The sequence below is a fragment of the Vulpes vulpes genome, chromosome 15, assembly GCF_048418805.1.
Source record: "Vulpes vulpes isolate BD-2025 chromosome 15, VulVul3, whole genome shotgun sequence".
NCBI classification, from domain to species: domain Eukaryota; kingdom Metazoa; phylum Chordata; class Mammalia; order Carnivora; family Canidae; genus Vulpes; species Vulpes vulpes.
The window spans coordinates 92,038,655-92,053,199 of record NC_132794.1 but is presented as its reverse complement, the minus strand read 5'-3'; the positions used below and the strand labels follow the sequence as shown (position 1 = coordinate 92,053,199).

The window sequence follows — 14,545 nt, the reverse complement described above, 5'->3', positions numbered from 1 at the left end:
GAGCAGACTGTCTTCTTCCCACCCCCACCCTCCAACGCCTCAGCCCCTACGGGTAGGGGGCACTGGAGGGGTCTGCTTCCTGTTCTCCCCAGTCTTGAGGCCCTCAAAGGAGAGCAGCTTGCAGGCGAAGGGGGAGTGGGGGGGGGGTGAGGCCGAGACTGTATGGAGAAAGGGGGAAGGGAGGAGAGCGTCTTGACTGATGAGTCAGAGCCCGCAAGGGGGAACGATGGCCTGCGGATTACCCCCTCCCCAGTCCAACCTGGCGGTCATTCCACTACCCCCTCCCCCCAGCAAAACGCAGATCTCAGCCCTTAGGCGGGGGAGGGTGGGGAACCCACTTAATTAACCCTTTTGGCTCTAGTCCTAACTGGTTTAGCAGGCAAGGGAGGGGTGGTTAATTTAGGGAGGTGAGTTGGGTTGCTACTGGAATTAGGATAGTGCTTTCCCCGCCCAGGTTGGGGTTGGGGTGGGGGAGTGAGATTTAAAGGCCCTCCAGAAGAAGACTGGAGTCTCGGAGAACAGGGCGGGGGTCGGCAGTCCCTTTTCCCTCCCAGAGCGCGGCCGGGCTGGAGAAGAGAGCTACACCTCACAGCCCACCCTGGCTCCGCCTCCCCCAATCCCGGCTCCCGCTCCGGCTCCGCTCTGCTCCCAACTCGGGGGCGCCCGGAGGACGGACACCGAGCGTTGAGGCTTCGCCTCCTATTCCACCCCCCGCCCTTCCCCTCCGGGGTCTCTGCCTCCGTCTCCTTTTTTAAAAGCTGCGTCACATGCATGCCGTTCCCTGAACGCTCCCGGCCCCTCGCCGCCCGCCCGCCGCGCGGCGCACGCACGTCGTCGCTCGCTGCGCGCTCGCCCGGGTCACTTTGACACGGCTCTCCCCTCCCACTAGCAGGCAATTAGCATATTAATAAAGCCCGGCCCAGCCCGGCTGGGGCTGGAGAGCGGGCGCCTACGACAGCGAGGGCGCGAGCGAACGCGGGAGGGAGAGGGAGCGAGCGGCGGCGGCGTTGGCGGCGGGGAGGGCGGCGGGAGCGCACAGACACGCACACGCGCACACACGGACACACACTCCGGAGACGCACACCCGCGCGCACACACGCAGAGGCAGCTCGCCTTCCTGCCTGGCTTCCTTCCTGTCTGCTCCGCGCCTGACAGGCCCCTCGCTGCAGCCAGGGGCCGCCAGCACCGGGCCGAGGCCGGGGCGGGCCGGCGGCGAGGGCAGCGGGGCCGCGGGCGGCGGCGGCGGCTCATGCCCGGCCTGTCCCCGTGCGGGGCGGGCACCGTGACTCGGCTGGGCCCCCAGCGGCGGGCGATGTGAAGATGTCAGTGGGCTGTGCCTGTCCTGGTGAGTGGGGCCCTCCCTCCTTAGCCCTCCCGGCATTTCCCTCACCCCTTGTTTGGCGAGAACTTGTGTGTGGGGCGTCGATGGCATGGCGGAGGATGGGGGCTGTGAGGAGTATGCGGGGCCTTCCTTAGTCCGAGGGAGGGCTCTCCCCAAGTGCAAATGCGCAGCAGCCGAGAGGCAGGGGAGGGGGTACCAGAGGTAGTCTGTGTGCGCGCGCGCCCGCGGCCGCGCGCGCGCGCGTGTGTGTGTTTTGGTGGGGGAGGCTAATTGAGGAGGGGTTTGGGGGGCTGAAATTCCCAGAATTCCAGGGTGTTAGCCAATCAGAAGTGAGTCTGGACTTTTGACACCCCCCCTCAGGTCATCATAGAGTCGTGATTGGCTGGTTTGGGTTGGCCCCCCCTCCGCCTATTCCTTCTTACTTTTACTGTGATACCCCCCTCCAGGCTGTTTCTGAGGGCTGTGTTTGGAGGGAGGGATTGATTGGGGCCCATTTCGCCCCCCCTCCAAATTTTCCTGCCTGTTGCCAGGGAAGGTTAGCCCTCCTGAGGGACAAGGAGGTACTCTGGGGAGGGGGGGGGCAGATAATTGGGCCCTCGGGGTCTGGCATCTCCACCCTAGTGGGACGGGGAATGTGGTAGCTCCAAGCAACTTAGGAAATCGAGTGATTTGTGGGAGTCGAGTTCAGGGGAGCAATACTTGACCCCAAAGTGAGAACTTGGGAGAGGACATAGGCTGAGATCCTGTCTCCCCAAAACACTTATTAGCTCTTGCTAGTGATAGCCTGGGTCTGAGTTCTTTCCCCGGGGATGGGGAAAGGCTCTACCTCACTGCCGTGAGAAAAGAGAGGTTGTGTGACTGAAGAGGTAGTCTTCAGAGGGCTTCAGAACACTGTCCATTCCCATTCTCAGGACTCTGGGTTCTTATGTGCTGGATCTCCTCTTGTTCCAGGCTGAAGTTATATTTCTTCTGAAAGTCAGGTGTCCCAGAATCTAACCTGGTTTGGATCCTTTGCTTCTCCATATGCCCCATTCTTTGGGAGCCCCATACCCCACAACTGAACCCCCCACTACACATACATATATACACAATCCCCAAGGGAGGCTGCCAGTGCAGAAGCTTCCTTGAGAATCATGTGACACAGGCCAAGCTGGGCTGGGCACACATTTAAAGTGCCTGCTGAGGCTGACATTTAAGGGGCATAGGGCCCTTAAAAGAGGACTAGTAGAGAGATCTCGAGGATCCTAGAATATTTAGGTGTGGGAACCCCTGGCTCCTGCTGCAGAGAGTTGGGGAGAAGAGGAGAGAGAAGAGCTCGCCAAGCTGGAATCCTGCCTGGCCCTATCATTCCTTCTCCTACCAGCTTGATGTGCATATTTGTATGTATATTTTCTTTATAATTGCCCTATGCTGGGTACCCATTTAGATCCATCCACACTCTGAGTACTCCCCATGGCCTTCATCCTCCCTCACCACACATGACTATAGCAGAAACTAAGGCTCTATACAAGCTAGAGGGCTGAGTCTTAATTTTTGATTCTTAGTTACTAAAAAAATAGTAGGAGATGGGTATGGAAGGGTTGTCTGGCTGGAGGTAGATGAGGGGTTGGTCCTGAAGTTGAGGCAGGGTGCCTGGGTCCAGTAGGAGAAAGGATGAAGTTCCCCCCTCAGTTTCTCTGGGAGCAGCATGGGGACAGGAAGAGGATCCATGTATAGGGGTGTGTGTGAGAGGGGACAGCTTCAGTCAGTGCTCCAAAAGACATGTTCCTTTTGTGTGTCTGGGTGGCCTGGCTGGAGGAGAGGGGAGCAAAAGATGGCTAAGAGCGAGGAGTCTTTTTCCCAAATGTGAAGAAGTCTTATGGATTGATGCTACAGAGAATGGAGGTTAGACTTCAAGGAGAACCAAATGGGGAGGGGCCTGAGAGTGGTCTGGGGGTGGGGAATGTTAGGAGTTGGAGTATGGGAGGGGACCAGGCTTGTATGGATGGGTGGGAGCACATGGTTGAATACAAGGGCATTATGGCAGCATGTATAGTCCAGGCCCAAAGACACCCCCCCCCCACTTGAGCAGGCATGGGGTGGGGGCTGAGGCGCCCTGGCAGGCCGCCTGCCTGCTGCCTGCCTGCCTGCCTGAGTCTCTCCTTTGTGCTCTACTGTCTCCCGGCTCCTCCTCCTCCCCCAGCCCAGCAGAGACAGCACATGCCCCACACATGTGACTGAGGGAAGCCAGAGAACATGCAGACCCACACACATGCAAACGCGGAAGGAAACACCACAAGATATACATATACACACCCCCACACCCCCAGCTCCCATAGTGCTCCTGGGGTAGGTAATAGCTTCTGAAGCTTTGGTCAGGAGCAGGGAGAACTTCTGCTAAGGGGCATCGCCGGGGCAGGGCAGGTTACTGAGGGGGCCAGGGCCTGTCTGGGGCAGCATGTGGCTCAGAAGGGTTAAGGCAGGGAGGAGTAGGGGGAGGGGAGGAGGCAGCAGTGGTGGCGGCTGGGAGCCAGGAGAGGAGGATGGCAGAGCGCCAGGCCAACGGGAGGCCGGGCACAGACAAAGGAAGGGGGGCAGGCACACTGGAGGCCTGGGTCAGGGAGCCCCAGGGGCCCGGGCAGGGGGCAGTGCTAGTACCTTATCCTATGGGTTGGGACAGGCTGCTGCCCTTCAGAGTTCCACCTCCAGGAGGGTACTCTCCCTTTTCTTTCCTTCATCACCTTTGTCATTTTTTGCTTCTCCCTCCTTTCTCCCCACTGCCCCCACACCCCCACACCACCAATTCTAGGGCCTTCTAACTCAGATTTGCTTTCTTTAGCTGGACCTCTTCTGCTCCTGTGCATGTGGGGGAGTTAAGTCAGAACTGAGAGAGAAGCAGACTTGCTAAAGAAGGGGAACCAGGAGCAGGGCCCCTTTTTGAGTGATGAGCCAGAGTCCTGGTACATTTTGGTATTTAGGGGTCTTTCTTTCCAAAATTTGAGGAGACAAACTGAGCTCTAAGCTGGAGGTGGAAGCCAGAGCATACGCCAACCCTCTTCCCCCTGTAGACAGTCACTTCTGGCTTGGAGGGGCAAGTGAATAGGAATGGCTGCAGTGCCCCAGGGCTGGGCTTATATGAGTGGGGTTAGAAATCCAGGGTTCCAGTTCAGGCCCTCTTGTCTCACTGTAATCTGTTCAAGTTAGCATCATATTTGGGCCTGTATTCAGTAAGCCTCTCTTGAGGTACTGCCTATGAATGCACTTTGGAAAGTTTAAAGGCACGAAACAAATGACAGGAATTGTCCTGTAAGTAGGGGAGAAGTGTGGTCATCTCAGAGTTGGGCTGTTAATTTGGGAGTCAGTGGAATATTTTAATTCCTGGTAGTAGGCAGTATGTTGCAGAGTCTGGCTGAATGTCATAGATTTCAATATGTTTGTGAAAGCTGGAGCATATCATATGGCCAGACCATCATGGAGAATGGTTTGCAGGTTTCAGGGAGAGTGGTTTATGGGGTAAGTCTCTGGATGACAAATGGTCAGGGTGTGTATGTAATAGTCCGTCACGGGGTATAATGCAGTTTGGGTGGTGTATATTAGGATCAAAGGGCATGTGTCACAGGTCCCAGTGTGTATGGAAGTCAGAGCTGTCACACTATGTATGTGTGTGTGTCCTGGGTTTGGGTTTATTTAGCATTTGAGGTATGTTGCAGATTGAGGTGTGTATCAGATACTGATTTATGTGAAAGCGAGATGTGTTATTTATGTGTGGAGGATGTTCGCAGAGCCAGGTGCAATATTACTGCACAGTCAACCAGTGTGTATGTCCTGAGAAATCTTGTCGCTGGGCTGTGTGAATGTGGTTGGGGGGCAAGGCAGGGAATAGGGAGCAGAGACTCAAATTGCAAAGCAGTAGGAGATCTGTATGGCTGCACCTCCTCCTGTGTGTGTGTGTGTGTGTGTGTGTGTGTGTGCGCGCGCGCGCGCACACGTGCACACGCGCCTGTCCTTTATCCTATCTGTCCAGGTAGTGGCCTGGACCACTACTCAAGCTTTAAAAACACCTTCTCTCTTGGGATTTCCCTCTTGCGTTGGAGAACAGGCCCTACTCCAGTAACAACATACCTTTTTTTCCTTGGGATGACAGGAGGAGGACTCAGCAGCAGACTAGTCCCCTTCTGGCAAATTGGCTTTCCTTAGCTCTGACAGTACCTTTTTGCCCTGCATCGGTGAGACTCTGGTGGTGGGGGGGTTAGGAACTTAGCTGGGTTGGGGACAGGCAGCCTGGAGTGTCCCCCTCCCCTCCAGTCACTGTTTACCAGCTGAAGCAGAGTGTGTCTCTGTCAAAAATAACCCCCTGGAGGCTCCCCCCAGCTGCTTGGGGATTTCACCAAAGGCTGAAGCCTAGGGTGGCAGCCCCGGCCAGCCTTCAAACCAAGAGATCACAGGGGAGAGGAAGAGAGACTTGGGGGACGTTGGGGAAGCAGTTGGAAGATATTGGGGAGTCTCCAGAGAGGAGAGCACCCTTCTCCATCCCTGCCAGTGGCTCTGGCTGGTCTGCTCACCCCTGAGCACCAGGCTCAGGGCTGGGAGCATTTCAGTTCCTGGCCCCACGCTCCCCCCCACCCTCCATCCAGGTCTCTCAAGGCCTAATCTGTTCTGTCTCCATCTCTCCCTCGTCTCTCTGAGTCTCTGTCTCTCTTTTGTTTTTCTCAGCAGTCCTCCCTGCCTGCCTGCGTCTCTCCCTCCCTCCCTCTCTCCCTCTTCCTCTTTCCTCGCAGGGAGGGGGCGGGGCCGGTGGGGGCAGCTCCACCCTCCGCCCGCCCTGGGGCCTCATTCTGAGAGAGGCTCGGAGAGCGGAGAGGGGAGGGAGGGATAGAAAGGGAGAAAAGGAAGGGAGCCGGCGGGCGCTGCGTGTGTCTGTGCGTGTGCAAGTGTGAGTGAGTGTGAGTGCCGGGCCCTGCCTCTCCTGGTGCCCCAGCGGAGGGGCCTGCTGGCCTGGGGAGGGCGGGCGGGCTGCTTGGAGGCAGAGGCAGCGAGAGGCGGTGGCGGGGAGAGCCGAGGAGGAGGAGGAGGAGAGAGGAAAGAGCGGAGCAGCCATTGTTGAGGGAAACCTTGCAAACAAAGAAGGCTCCGGACTCCCCGCGGCCCCCCGCCCCCCAGGCCGGCCCCCTGGCCCCCAGCCCCCGGCCCAGTGGCTATTGTAACTTTCCCCCGGGGCTGTGGCCGCCGCGGGGCGGGCCGAGGCTGTGCGTGCGAGTCTTTGTGCGGCCCGCGGAGTGGAGCTCCCAGCCAGGCCTGCCTGTCCCACTCGGGACATGAGCGGCTGAAGTTGGCCCCCTCAGCCCTCACCCCTGCCAGGGCCCCTCTGGGCTTCCAGCTGCTCCCTGCACCTCTCCTGGCCCCCTCAGTTCTCCCAGGTAAGTCTGGGCGCAAGCCTGTTGGGGGTGGGTGGAAGGTCCTGGGTCTGGCCCAGGCGTGGTATGCTAGCTGAGGGAAGTGCCCCAGCTCCGAGCGGCCGGGACTCTCAAGCCTGCTGACCTATGGTCAGCCCCCAAAGAAAGGGGGCCTCCCCTCAGGTCAGGCTGGTTACCATGGAAATGCCCAGCCGGAGGTGCCCCCCTCAGCCCCAGGATGCAGCTTCCATCCTGAGAAAACTTTACTAGTTCTGGGCTCTTCCTCAGTCTCCCTCCTAAGGGCCCTCAGATTGCTAGAGGTTGGGGGGTGGTGCTATGTCTGACTCCAAGGCTGATGATACATCCCCTTCACCCCCACCCCCACTTTGCTCCCTCTACCCCTGCTGCTGGGGACAGGCAGCAACAGGGACAGATGGTCTGGGTGATGTTCCCTCCCCTTCTCTTCTCACTCCCAAGCCCTTGGGCTGGGGCTACTGGGAGTTGCTATGGCTCTGAAGAGATGCTGCGTTTGTTTGTGTCCATTCACTGGAGGTGTAAATAGAGGCCTCAGAGCTTCTGGTAGTAGCTCTTCAGAACTATTACCCAGCCTCAGGCAATGTCTGTCAGGTCTGTGGTGAGAGAAATTGAAGCTCCAAAACTTTTTTCAGAATTAGAGAGGAACCCAGGTGTGCTACCTCTCTTCTCCAGAGGGTCTTGAGCTGACACATTTCTTCAAGTAGCCCTGAAACTGTGGGGCAAGGGCAGTGATGCTTTTGGGGAAAGGATAGCCTAATTAGGGAGCAAGGGTCAGGTCTCATAATCTAGACTCTTGAGTTCATTGGCCAGACCTGGCCTCTCGTAGGCTCTGGGAGCTGGGGCTACCTATGTGGCCTTAGTCTCCTTGTCTATGGAGTGGGAAGACTTGGGGCTGGGGGGGACTGTCTCTTTCCTAAGGATACAGCCTCCTCATTCAGTCCAGATTGGCCTGTGAAAGCTGTGTGTGCTGTGCTGGGAGTGTGTGGACATGACCTGTTAGAGATCATGTACGGGGCAAGGGCCTGTTGCAGGCACCTTGATCCTGCCTGGGGCTGCTGGGTTCCAGCTCTTGGTAGGCATGTTGGGGCGAGCTGAGGGTGGAAGCCTGCTAGGCAGGATGAGGCACACGTGTGTGCAGGCACATACAGGCTCTAGGTCTTGGCACCTTCAGGAACTGTGTAGTGTAGGCTCCTCTGGGACCCTCCTTTTGCCCATATTGTGAGGAGGGGGCCCTGGAGGGATGATTAAATGATGCATGTTGGCACAGGGTCGTCTTTTGTCTCTTCCCCCTAAGGAGCAAAATAGATTTTGTATCTAATTTGGGAAGGGGGCTTAGATACAGCCAATATGGCCACTCTTCCAAATTCAGTCAAGTTTTAGGAATGCCAGGAAGCACCTGTGACTGAGGCTAGGACCTTTGTTGGTATGCCTCAGTTTCCCTTCCTTTCTGGCTGGGAGGGGGAAAATAGGATTGCAGAGGTGGTTGGTTCATACCCAACTATGAATGTAATACTTCTGGTTAGGAAATAGTACATCAGGAGTAGTGTGCTGCTCATTGAGGTGGATAGGGAACATGTATGCACAGAGACACCTAAGCAGAGACCTCTGTCTAGTTACCATTTGCCTCCTATTAGATTGAGCCCCCTGGAACCTTGGTTCCTTCCCAGGCCTAGGTTTGTAAGTAGAGAGGGATCCATTGGAGGCCTGTCAGTCTCCCTTCCCCACTGCAAGTCTCACAAGTGAAAGGAGGTTGAGGCTTTGGGTTTCTGGTTTAGAGACAATACTAGATCCATGGTGGGTGTGGGGAAGGGGGCTGGGCTGATAAGGGAGTGGCCGTTGGTGGGGGAGGCAGAAGGCCCAACTGGTTATCTGGTGGGAGGCACCCAGCAGGCACCCACCCCCCTTTATCTTTCTGTTCCCTGCCCTCTTGAGACCCTGGGGGTGGAGGAGGGGCAGGGAGTTGCCAACTGCCCCCCCCCCCTCTCTTTTTCCCTCTGGCAACTTGGTCTCCAGAGGGCAATAGAGGGGGTGGAAATACTATAGGATATGGGAATCAGATCTGGGCTTAGAAGCTCTGCCAGTTACTACTTCTAAGATCTTGACATAGAGGTAGCTTTTCTTTGCCTCATCTGTAAAATGGGAATTTTATAGCTGACCCTGCTACCTCACAAGGTGGTTGTGATGATTGAACAATATAATGTAGATGAAAAGAGGATTTATCAAAATTAGATTCTATGTTTGGATATTCATTTGTTCTGTGATATTGACGTTTCTTCAGAGCTTTGATTCTATCATCCAGGGCTCAACCACATGAAGAAATGGGGTCTTGGGTATTAGGGCTGAGTACTTCTAGTTTCATGATAAAACGAAATTGAAGCCAGATTTAGAAGCAGAGGTAGGTGTTCCCTAGGGTCGTCCCCCTCCCCAAGTCCACCCACCCTGGGGGTTCTGGAATACCAGTCCCTGTCCACACAGTCTAGGAGACTTTCCAGAAAGATCCCTGGGACTCAGGGGACCCTCTTCCTTTTCTTTCTAGGTTGTTCCTCAAAGTCATTCAAGCTGTACTCACCGAAGGAGCCCCCGAACGGCAACGCCTTCCCCCCCTTCCATCCCGGCACCATGCTAGATCGGGATGTGGGGTGAGTCTTACCACTTCCTATCCCTTCTCCAGATGGGATCCTGCCTGGAAGGGGGAGGGAGTGGCACTCCCCAATAATTTCTGTCTTCCACCCCCATTCTCATAGCCTCTTCCCTTACACAGCCCAACTCCCATGTACCCGCCTACATACCTGGAGCCTGGGATTGGGTAAGTGGAATCCAATGAGGAGGGAGGTGTTTTCCATTATATGGGTGGGAGGCGCTTTTCCTACTGACCTCCCTTCTTCACTTCCCCCAGGAGGCACACACCATATGGCAACCAAACTGACTACAGAATATTTGAGCTTAACAAACGGCTTCAAAACTGGACAGAGGTATGGCTAGGGGACAAGGGCTGGGAGGGAGAGGGCCATCTGGGACCCCTGTGGGTTGTTTTCTGACACACACACACACACACAAATATCCCACCCTGTGCTCCTTAGGAGTGTGACAATCTCTGGTGGGATGCTTTCACAACTGAGTTCTTTGAGGATGATGCCATGTTAACCATCACTTTCTGCCTGGAGGATGGACCAAAGAGATATAGTGAGTGGCCTCTGGGGGTACTGCTGGTTCTGCTGTGAGAGTAATACCTCCTGTGTCCTTCTAAGGACTGGGAGTAGATATTTGTCTCTGGGGAACTGTTTTGGCAATGCTGGCATCTGCCAGACCCCTTTGGAGGTCCTTCTGTTCTAATGAGTTTGTCTCATCTCTACAGCCATTGGCCGGACCTTGATCCCACGCTACTTTCGCAGCATCTTTGAAGGGGGTGCTACGGAGCTATACTATGTGCTTAAGCACCCCAAGGAGGCATTCCACAGCAACTTTGTGTCCCTCGACTGTGACCAAGGCAGCATGGTGACCCAGCATGGCAAACCCATGTTCACCCAGGTCAGCAGCCCAGCTGATGTGGAACACTGAAGCACCTGGGTTTGATTCCCCTCCTTTCTCCCAAAATATACTCAGCTATTCCCCAGGGAGGCAAAACAGGAAGTAGCAAGACAAGAAGGGAGGGCAGGCATGCCGCAACATCCATCAGGCATTTATTGAGTTTATACATGACGATTTTCTGGGCCGCAGGGGTACACCAGTGAACGAGAGCCTGCCCTCACTGAGTTTATAGCAGATGAGCGTATCACTAGCTACTTGGAAGGATGACATGGATCTGTTAAACATTTCTACTGTGTGTGTGTATGTGTAAGGGCCAGGGGTGTGACAGGTGTATGAAGGAACGGTCTTTGTCAGTTATGCACCCAGATTTATGTGCAGGTGGTAGAAGTATATTCAGTAGGAGAGTTGTGAGCAAGCGGGAGAACAGGTATACTTTCAGGTACGTGGGGAGGGGGCAGAGATGTGACAAGCTTGTCTCCAGGTGTGTGTGGAGGGCCGGTTGTACCTAGAGTTCATGTTTGACGACATGATGCGGATAAAGACGTGGCACTTCAGCATCCGGCAGCACCGAGAGCTCATCCCCCGCAGCATCCTTGCCATGCATGTGAGTTGTGGGCAGGACCCAAGATGCAAGGGTTGAGGGAAGGCAGTGGGAAGGGTGGAGGGAACAAGGTCTGCTATTTCTTGACAGTGACCTCAGAGGGTTAGAGTATCTCCCATCTGAAGAATGGGTTTCATAGTAGCCCTTCTTCTCTTAGGAGTGTCATGAGGCTCAAGTGATAGGTCAAATGAACAGATGCAACCCAGATGCTAGTGTTCTTTTCCTTCTCCTCATCTAGGCCCAGGACCCCCAGATGCTGGATCAGCTCTCCAAAAATATCACCCGGTGTGGGCTGTCCAATTCCACTCTCAACTACCTCCGAGTGAGTCCTTGATCACCCAGTTTCTGCCCCATCCCATTTGGTGTTGGCTCCATGTCAGCTGTCCTTTGATAAGCCACCTCCCGGTCTCCCCTCAGCTCTGTGTGATACTCGAGCCAATGCAGGAGCTCATGTCCCGTCACAAGACCTACAGCCTCAGCCCCCGTGACTGCCTCAAGACCTGCCTTTTCCAGAAGTGGCAGCGCATGGTAGCACCCCCCGGTGAGTGCCTTCCACCTGCCCCTGCTCTTACTAGGATCAGATGATGTTTCTCAACGCTGGTTTGTCTCCTCACGAAGCCCCTTCTTCACTCCTGGGTCTGCAAGATTGGGATCAGGGTAGGCTCAGGGTCCTTAGGAGCCAGAATGGGGAACAAGGGATCCTGGGGTCTTGCCCCTCCTGAATCTCCTTTCCCCGGCACAGCGGAGCCTGCACGGCAGCAGCCCAGCAAGCGGCGGAAACGAAAGATGTCAGGGGGCAGCACCATGAGCTCGGGGGGTGGCAACACCAACAACAGCAACAGCAAGAAGAAAAGCCCAGCCAGCACCTTCGCCCTCTCCAGCCAGGTACCTGTAAGCATCTCGGCTTTCTTCTCTCTTCTGGGCTGCCCTACTGCTGACCCCTAACCCTTGACCCCATCCCAGCCTGAGCTCACTAGCAGGCATAGAAGCAAAGACAGTTTTTCTTGGTGTACTCTGCCAGCATGGGCTGGCTACTGTCACTGATGAGAGTCCTTGTCAGTCACATGCCATGGTTGTGATCACAGACTCAGACAGCGCATAGGAAGGACATAAGGGCACAGAGACAGCTGTGAGAACATGGATGTTCAGGACAGACAGCTTAGAGGTCCACATACCATCAGACACACACTGACCAGAGGGACACGTGAACGTGAACGTGTGTGAATCTAGAATACACACATATGCATATGCACACACTTTTCCCCATTGGTGTTTTTTTTTTTTTTTTTAATCTGCTTCTTCTCTATTACATGTGGACAGAAGTTTAGGAGCCCCCTAAATTTGGGGGAGATGAACTAGGGAGCGAGGGGAATAGATTGACTTCTCCTAGAATCTAGTGATTGTGGGTTAAAGGCTGTGATGCTCTGCAGTCCTTCAGTGGGAAGGATTCCAGGGACTGAGGGTGTCAGAGGAGTTGGGGTTTGAAATTCGGGTGAGAAGGGGTTGGGGGTGTTGAGTTTCCTGGGTGGGTATTGGGGCTCTCTGCTGCCCTGGGCCGGACGAGCCCCTGCCCCGATTATGTTTGGGGACCTCCGCCACTCTCAGGATGTGATGGTGGTGGGGGAGCCCACCCTGATGGGCGGGGAGTTCGGGGACGAGGACGAGAGGCTCATCACCCGGCTGGAGAACACCCAGTTTGACGCGGCCAACGGCATTGACGACGAGGACAGCTTTAACAACTCCCCTGCCCTGGGCGCCAACAGCCCCTGGAACAGCAAGCCTCCATCCAGCCAAGAAAGCAAATCGGAGAACCCCACATCACAGGCCTCCCAGTAGAGGCCTTGCCATGGCCACCCAGCGCTCTGCCTGCCTGCCCCACCCCTGCAGCCCCAGGGAGCAGAAGACAGAATGAAGAGACTGAGCATCTAAAATGGGCAGCCTCCATCCACCCACTTCAGGGAGGAACTGGACTCGCTGGGGGCAGGTGCCAAGATTTGCCCCCCAGTGGCCCTGGGCTGGGCCTGGCCTCTGCAGAGCCTTTTGGGGGAAGGGGGTACTCATGTGGATGCCTATGTGGACCCTGGGCCTCTGCAAAATGTCCTGACCGCCCTCAGGGCATTTGCCTCCATCTTCGCCCCAGGTTCTGGGTTCCCCATCCTCCTGATTTTACCCCCTTCAAGCCTGGGGTTGTTTATCCCACAGCCCTTAGGGACTTAATTATGGGGCTTGGTTGAGTGCCCCTTTCCTAAACCTCCCCCTAGGTGACTGGTATTAGAGGGGTAAAGCTCTGGCTCCTCCCTGCAGCCACCTATCCCAGCTCCCAAGTTTTTAAAAAAATAATATTATTAAAAATGTAAGTTTAAAAAAATCACTCATGTACCCCCTCTTCCCCTTATTAAAAAGTCCAGCTACCTCCCTACTCCTGGCAAATGTGGGGCTTAGGGCCCAGGTGGAGGTGAGTGTGGGGGTAGAGGGGTGTGCATTACCATTTTATACAGTTTGAGAGCTTCAGACCAAGGAGATACTTTGCCATCTCTCTTCCCTTTTCCTCTGGGGTGACTGGAGTTGGGGAAGGCATGCCTTGGGGTAGGGGGCCATGATGGCCTCATCTTTGTGACAACCCCCTGCTGTTGTCCTTGTCTGCCCATCCTCCAGGACTCTGGCCTGCCGTCCTAGTGCTTGTGACTCCCTCTATTCCACCCCTAACCCCCTCCCCCATGGTGTGTATATTCTTTACAAGTCCTCCACTAGAGCAGCTGTCTTGGCTGGGGGGAAGGGAGGCTCCCTCCCTTAGGAAGTGTGGAGGGAAGGGAGCGCTGTTCGTTGCTGTGTTTTTTTGTTTTGTCTCAGTTGGGCAGGCATGGGATAGAGGGGGAGGGGCTCATCTACTCTCTCCAATACTCTCTTCCCAACTACTCAAACTGTCTACCTAGTCCTCCCCTGTCCTCCACAGAGGGGAAGGAGCCACTGAGGATGTCCCAGCTCTAAGCCCACCTGGGAGCAATAGACCTCTGTTCCCCAGCTGACGTAAAAGGTCTTCATCTCCAATATCCCTTCCATCCCCTTCCTCATAGAAGGGAGGGGGGAAGCAGCCAGGATCCTCAGCTCTCTTTCACAGTTGGACACATGGAGGCTTTGGACCCGGCTGAGGCCAGGAGTAGGGTCCCATGGATCTGGGCCCAGTTCTGTGGCTTCGCTGCCTTTTTTTGTGGCCAGTTCCAGAAGTGTTAGCACCACCTTTCTCCCCACTCTTCCTTCTGGATTCTGGGGTCCTCCATACCCAGTTTCCTTCACTCCAGCTACCACTGTTGGGAGGGTTTTGTGTTAGGAGCTGAGGGAAGGGGTGGGGAAGATGGATGTCCCGCCCCAAATGTAATGCCTTTTTTTTTTTTTTTTTTTTTTTTTTGGGCCATTTGAGTCATGTATGGTACCGATCAATAAAGAGACTTTTTGGTTTGAAAGTGTCTTGGTCATTGATGCCTAATAACAAGTCAGTCACAGTCTCCCCTATCTCTCCTTCCTACAGCCCCTAAGACCAGTTATTGGGAAGGAAGAGCTTAAGTCTCATCTCACGTTTTCCCTCACTCTTCTGCTGTTGTTCCTCCTGTCCTGGGCTGGGCCTGTCTCCCTCAGAAGTGGACTTCCCTGTCCCCCGGGACAATTATT

The 14,545-nt window shown here is 55.3% G+C and overlaps 1 protein-coding gene across 5 annotated transcripts; it reads left to right on the top strand.

Annotated features, from left to right (window-relative positions):
- Positions 1 to 918: 918 nt before the first annotated feature.
- LDB1 (LIM domain binding 1) lies at positions 919 to 14,340 on the top strand. 5 transcript variants are annotated; one of them, XM_025992681.2, is made up of 11 exons: positions 919 to 1,345; positions 9,287 to 9,389; positions 9,512 to 9,556; positions 9,647 to 9,722; positions 9,831 to 9,933; positions 10,106 to 10,278; positions 10,760 to 10,882; positions 11,118 to 11,201; positions 11,297 to 11,420; positions 11,622 to 11,764; positions 12,485 to 14,340. In XM_025992681.2, the coding sequence occupies exons 1-11, from the start codon at positions 1,321 to 1,323 to the stop codon at positions 12,713 to 12,715; spliced, it is 1,230 nt and encodes a 409-aa protein (XP_025848466.1). In that variant the 5' UTR covers positions 919 to 1,320; the 3' UTR covers positions 12,716 to 14,340. The 5 variants fall into 5 exon arrangements, with proteins under 5 accessions (XP_025848466.1, XP_025848461.1, XP_072595933.1 ...); XM_025992676.2 differs by having other exon boundaries at positions 11,622 to 11,770; XM_072739832.1 differs by having other exon boundaries at positions 1,328 to 1,345; positions 9,495 to 9,556; positions 11,622 to 11,770.
- Positions 14,341 to 14,545: the final 205 nt, after the last annotated feature.

Coding starts and splice junctions, on each gene's coding strand:
- LDB1 (XM_025992676.2), top strand. CDS start 1,321: ATGTCAGTGGGCTGTGCCTGTCCTG. Junction 9,557..9,646: donor TACCTGGAGCCTGGGATTGG/GTAAGTGGAATC, acceptor CACTTCCCCCAG/GAGGCACACACCATATGGCA. Junction 10,279..10,759: donor GCAAACCCATGTTCACCCAG/GTCAGCAGCCCA, acceptor GCTTGTCTCCAG/GTGTGTGTGGAGGGCCGGTT.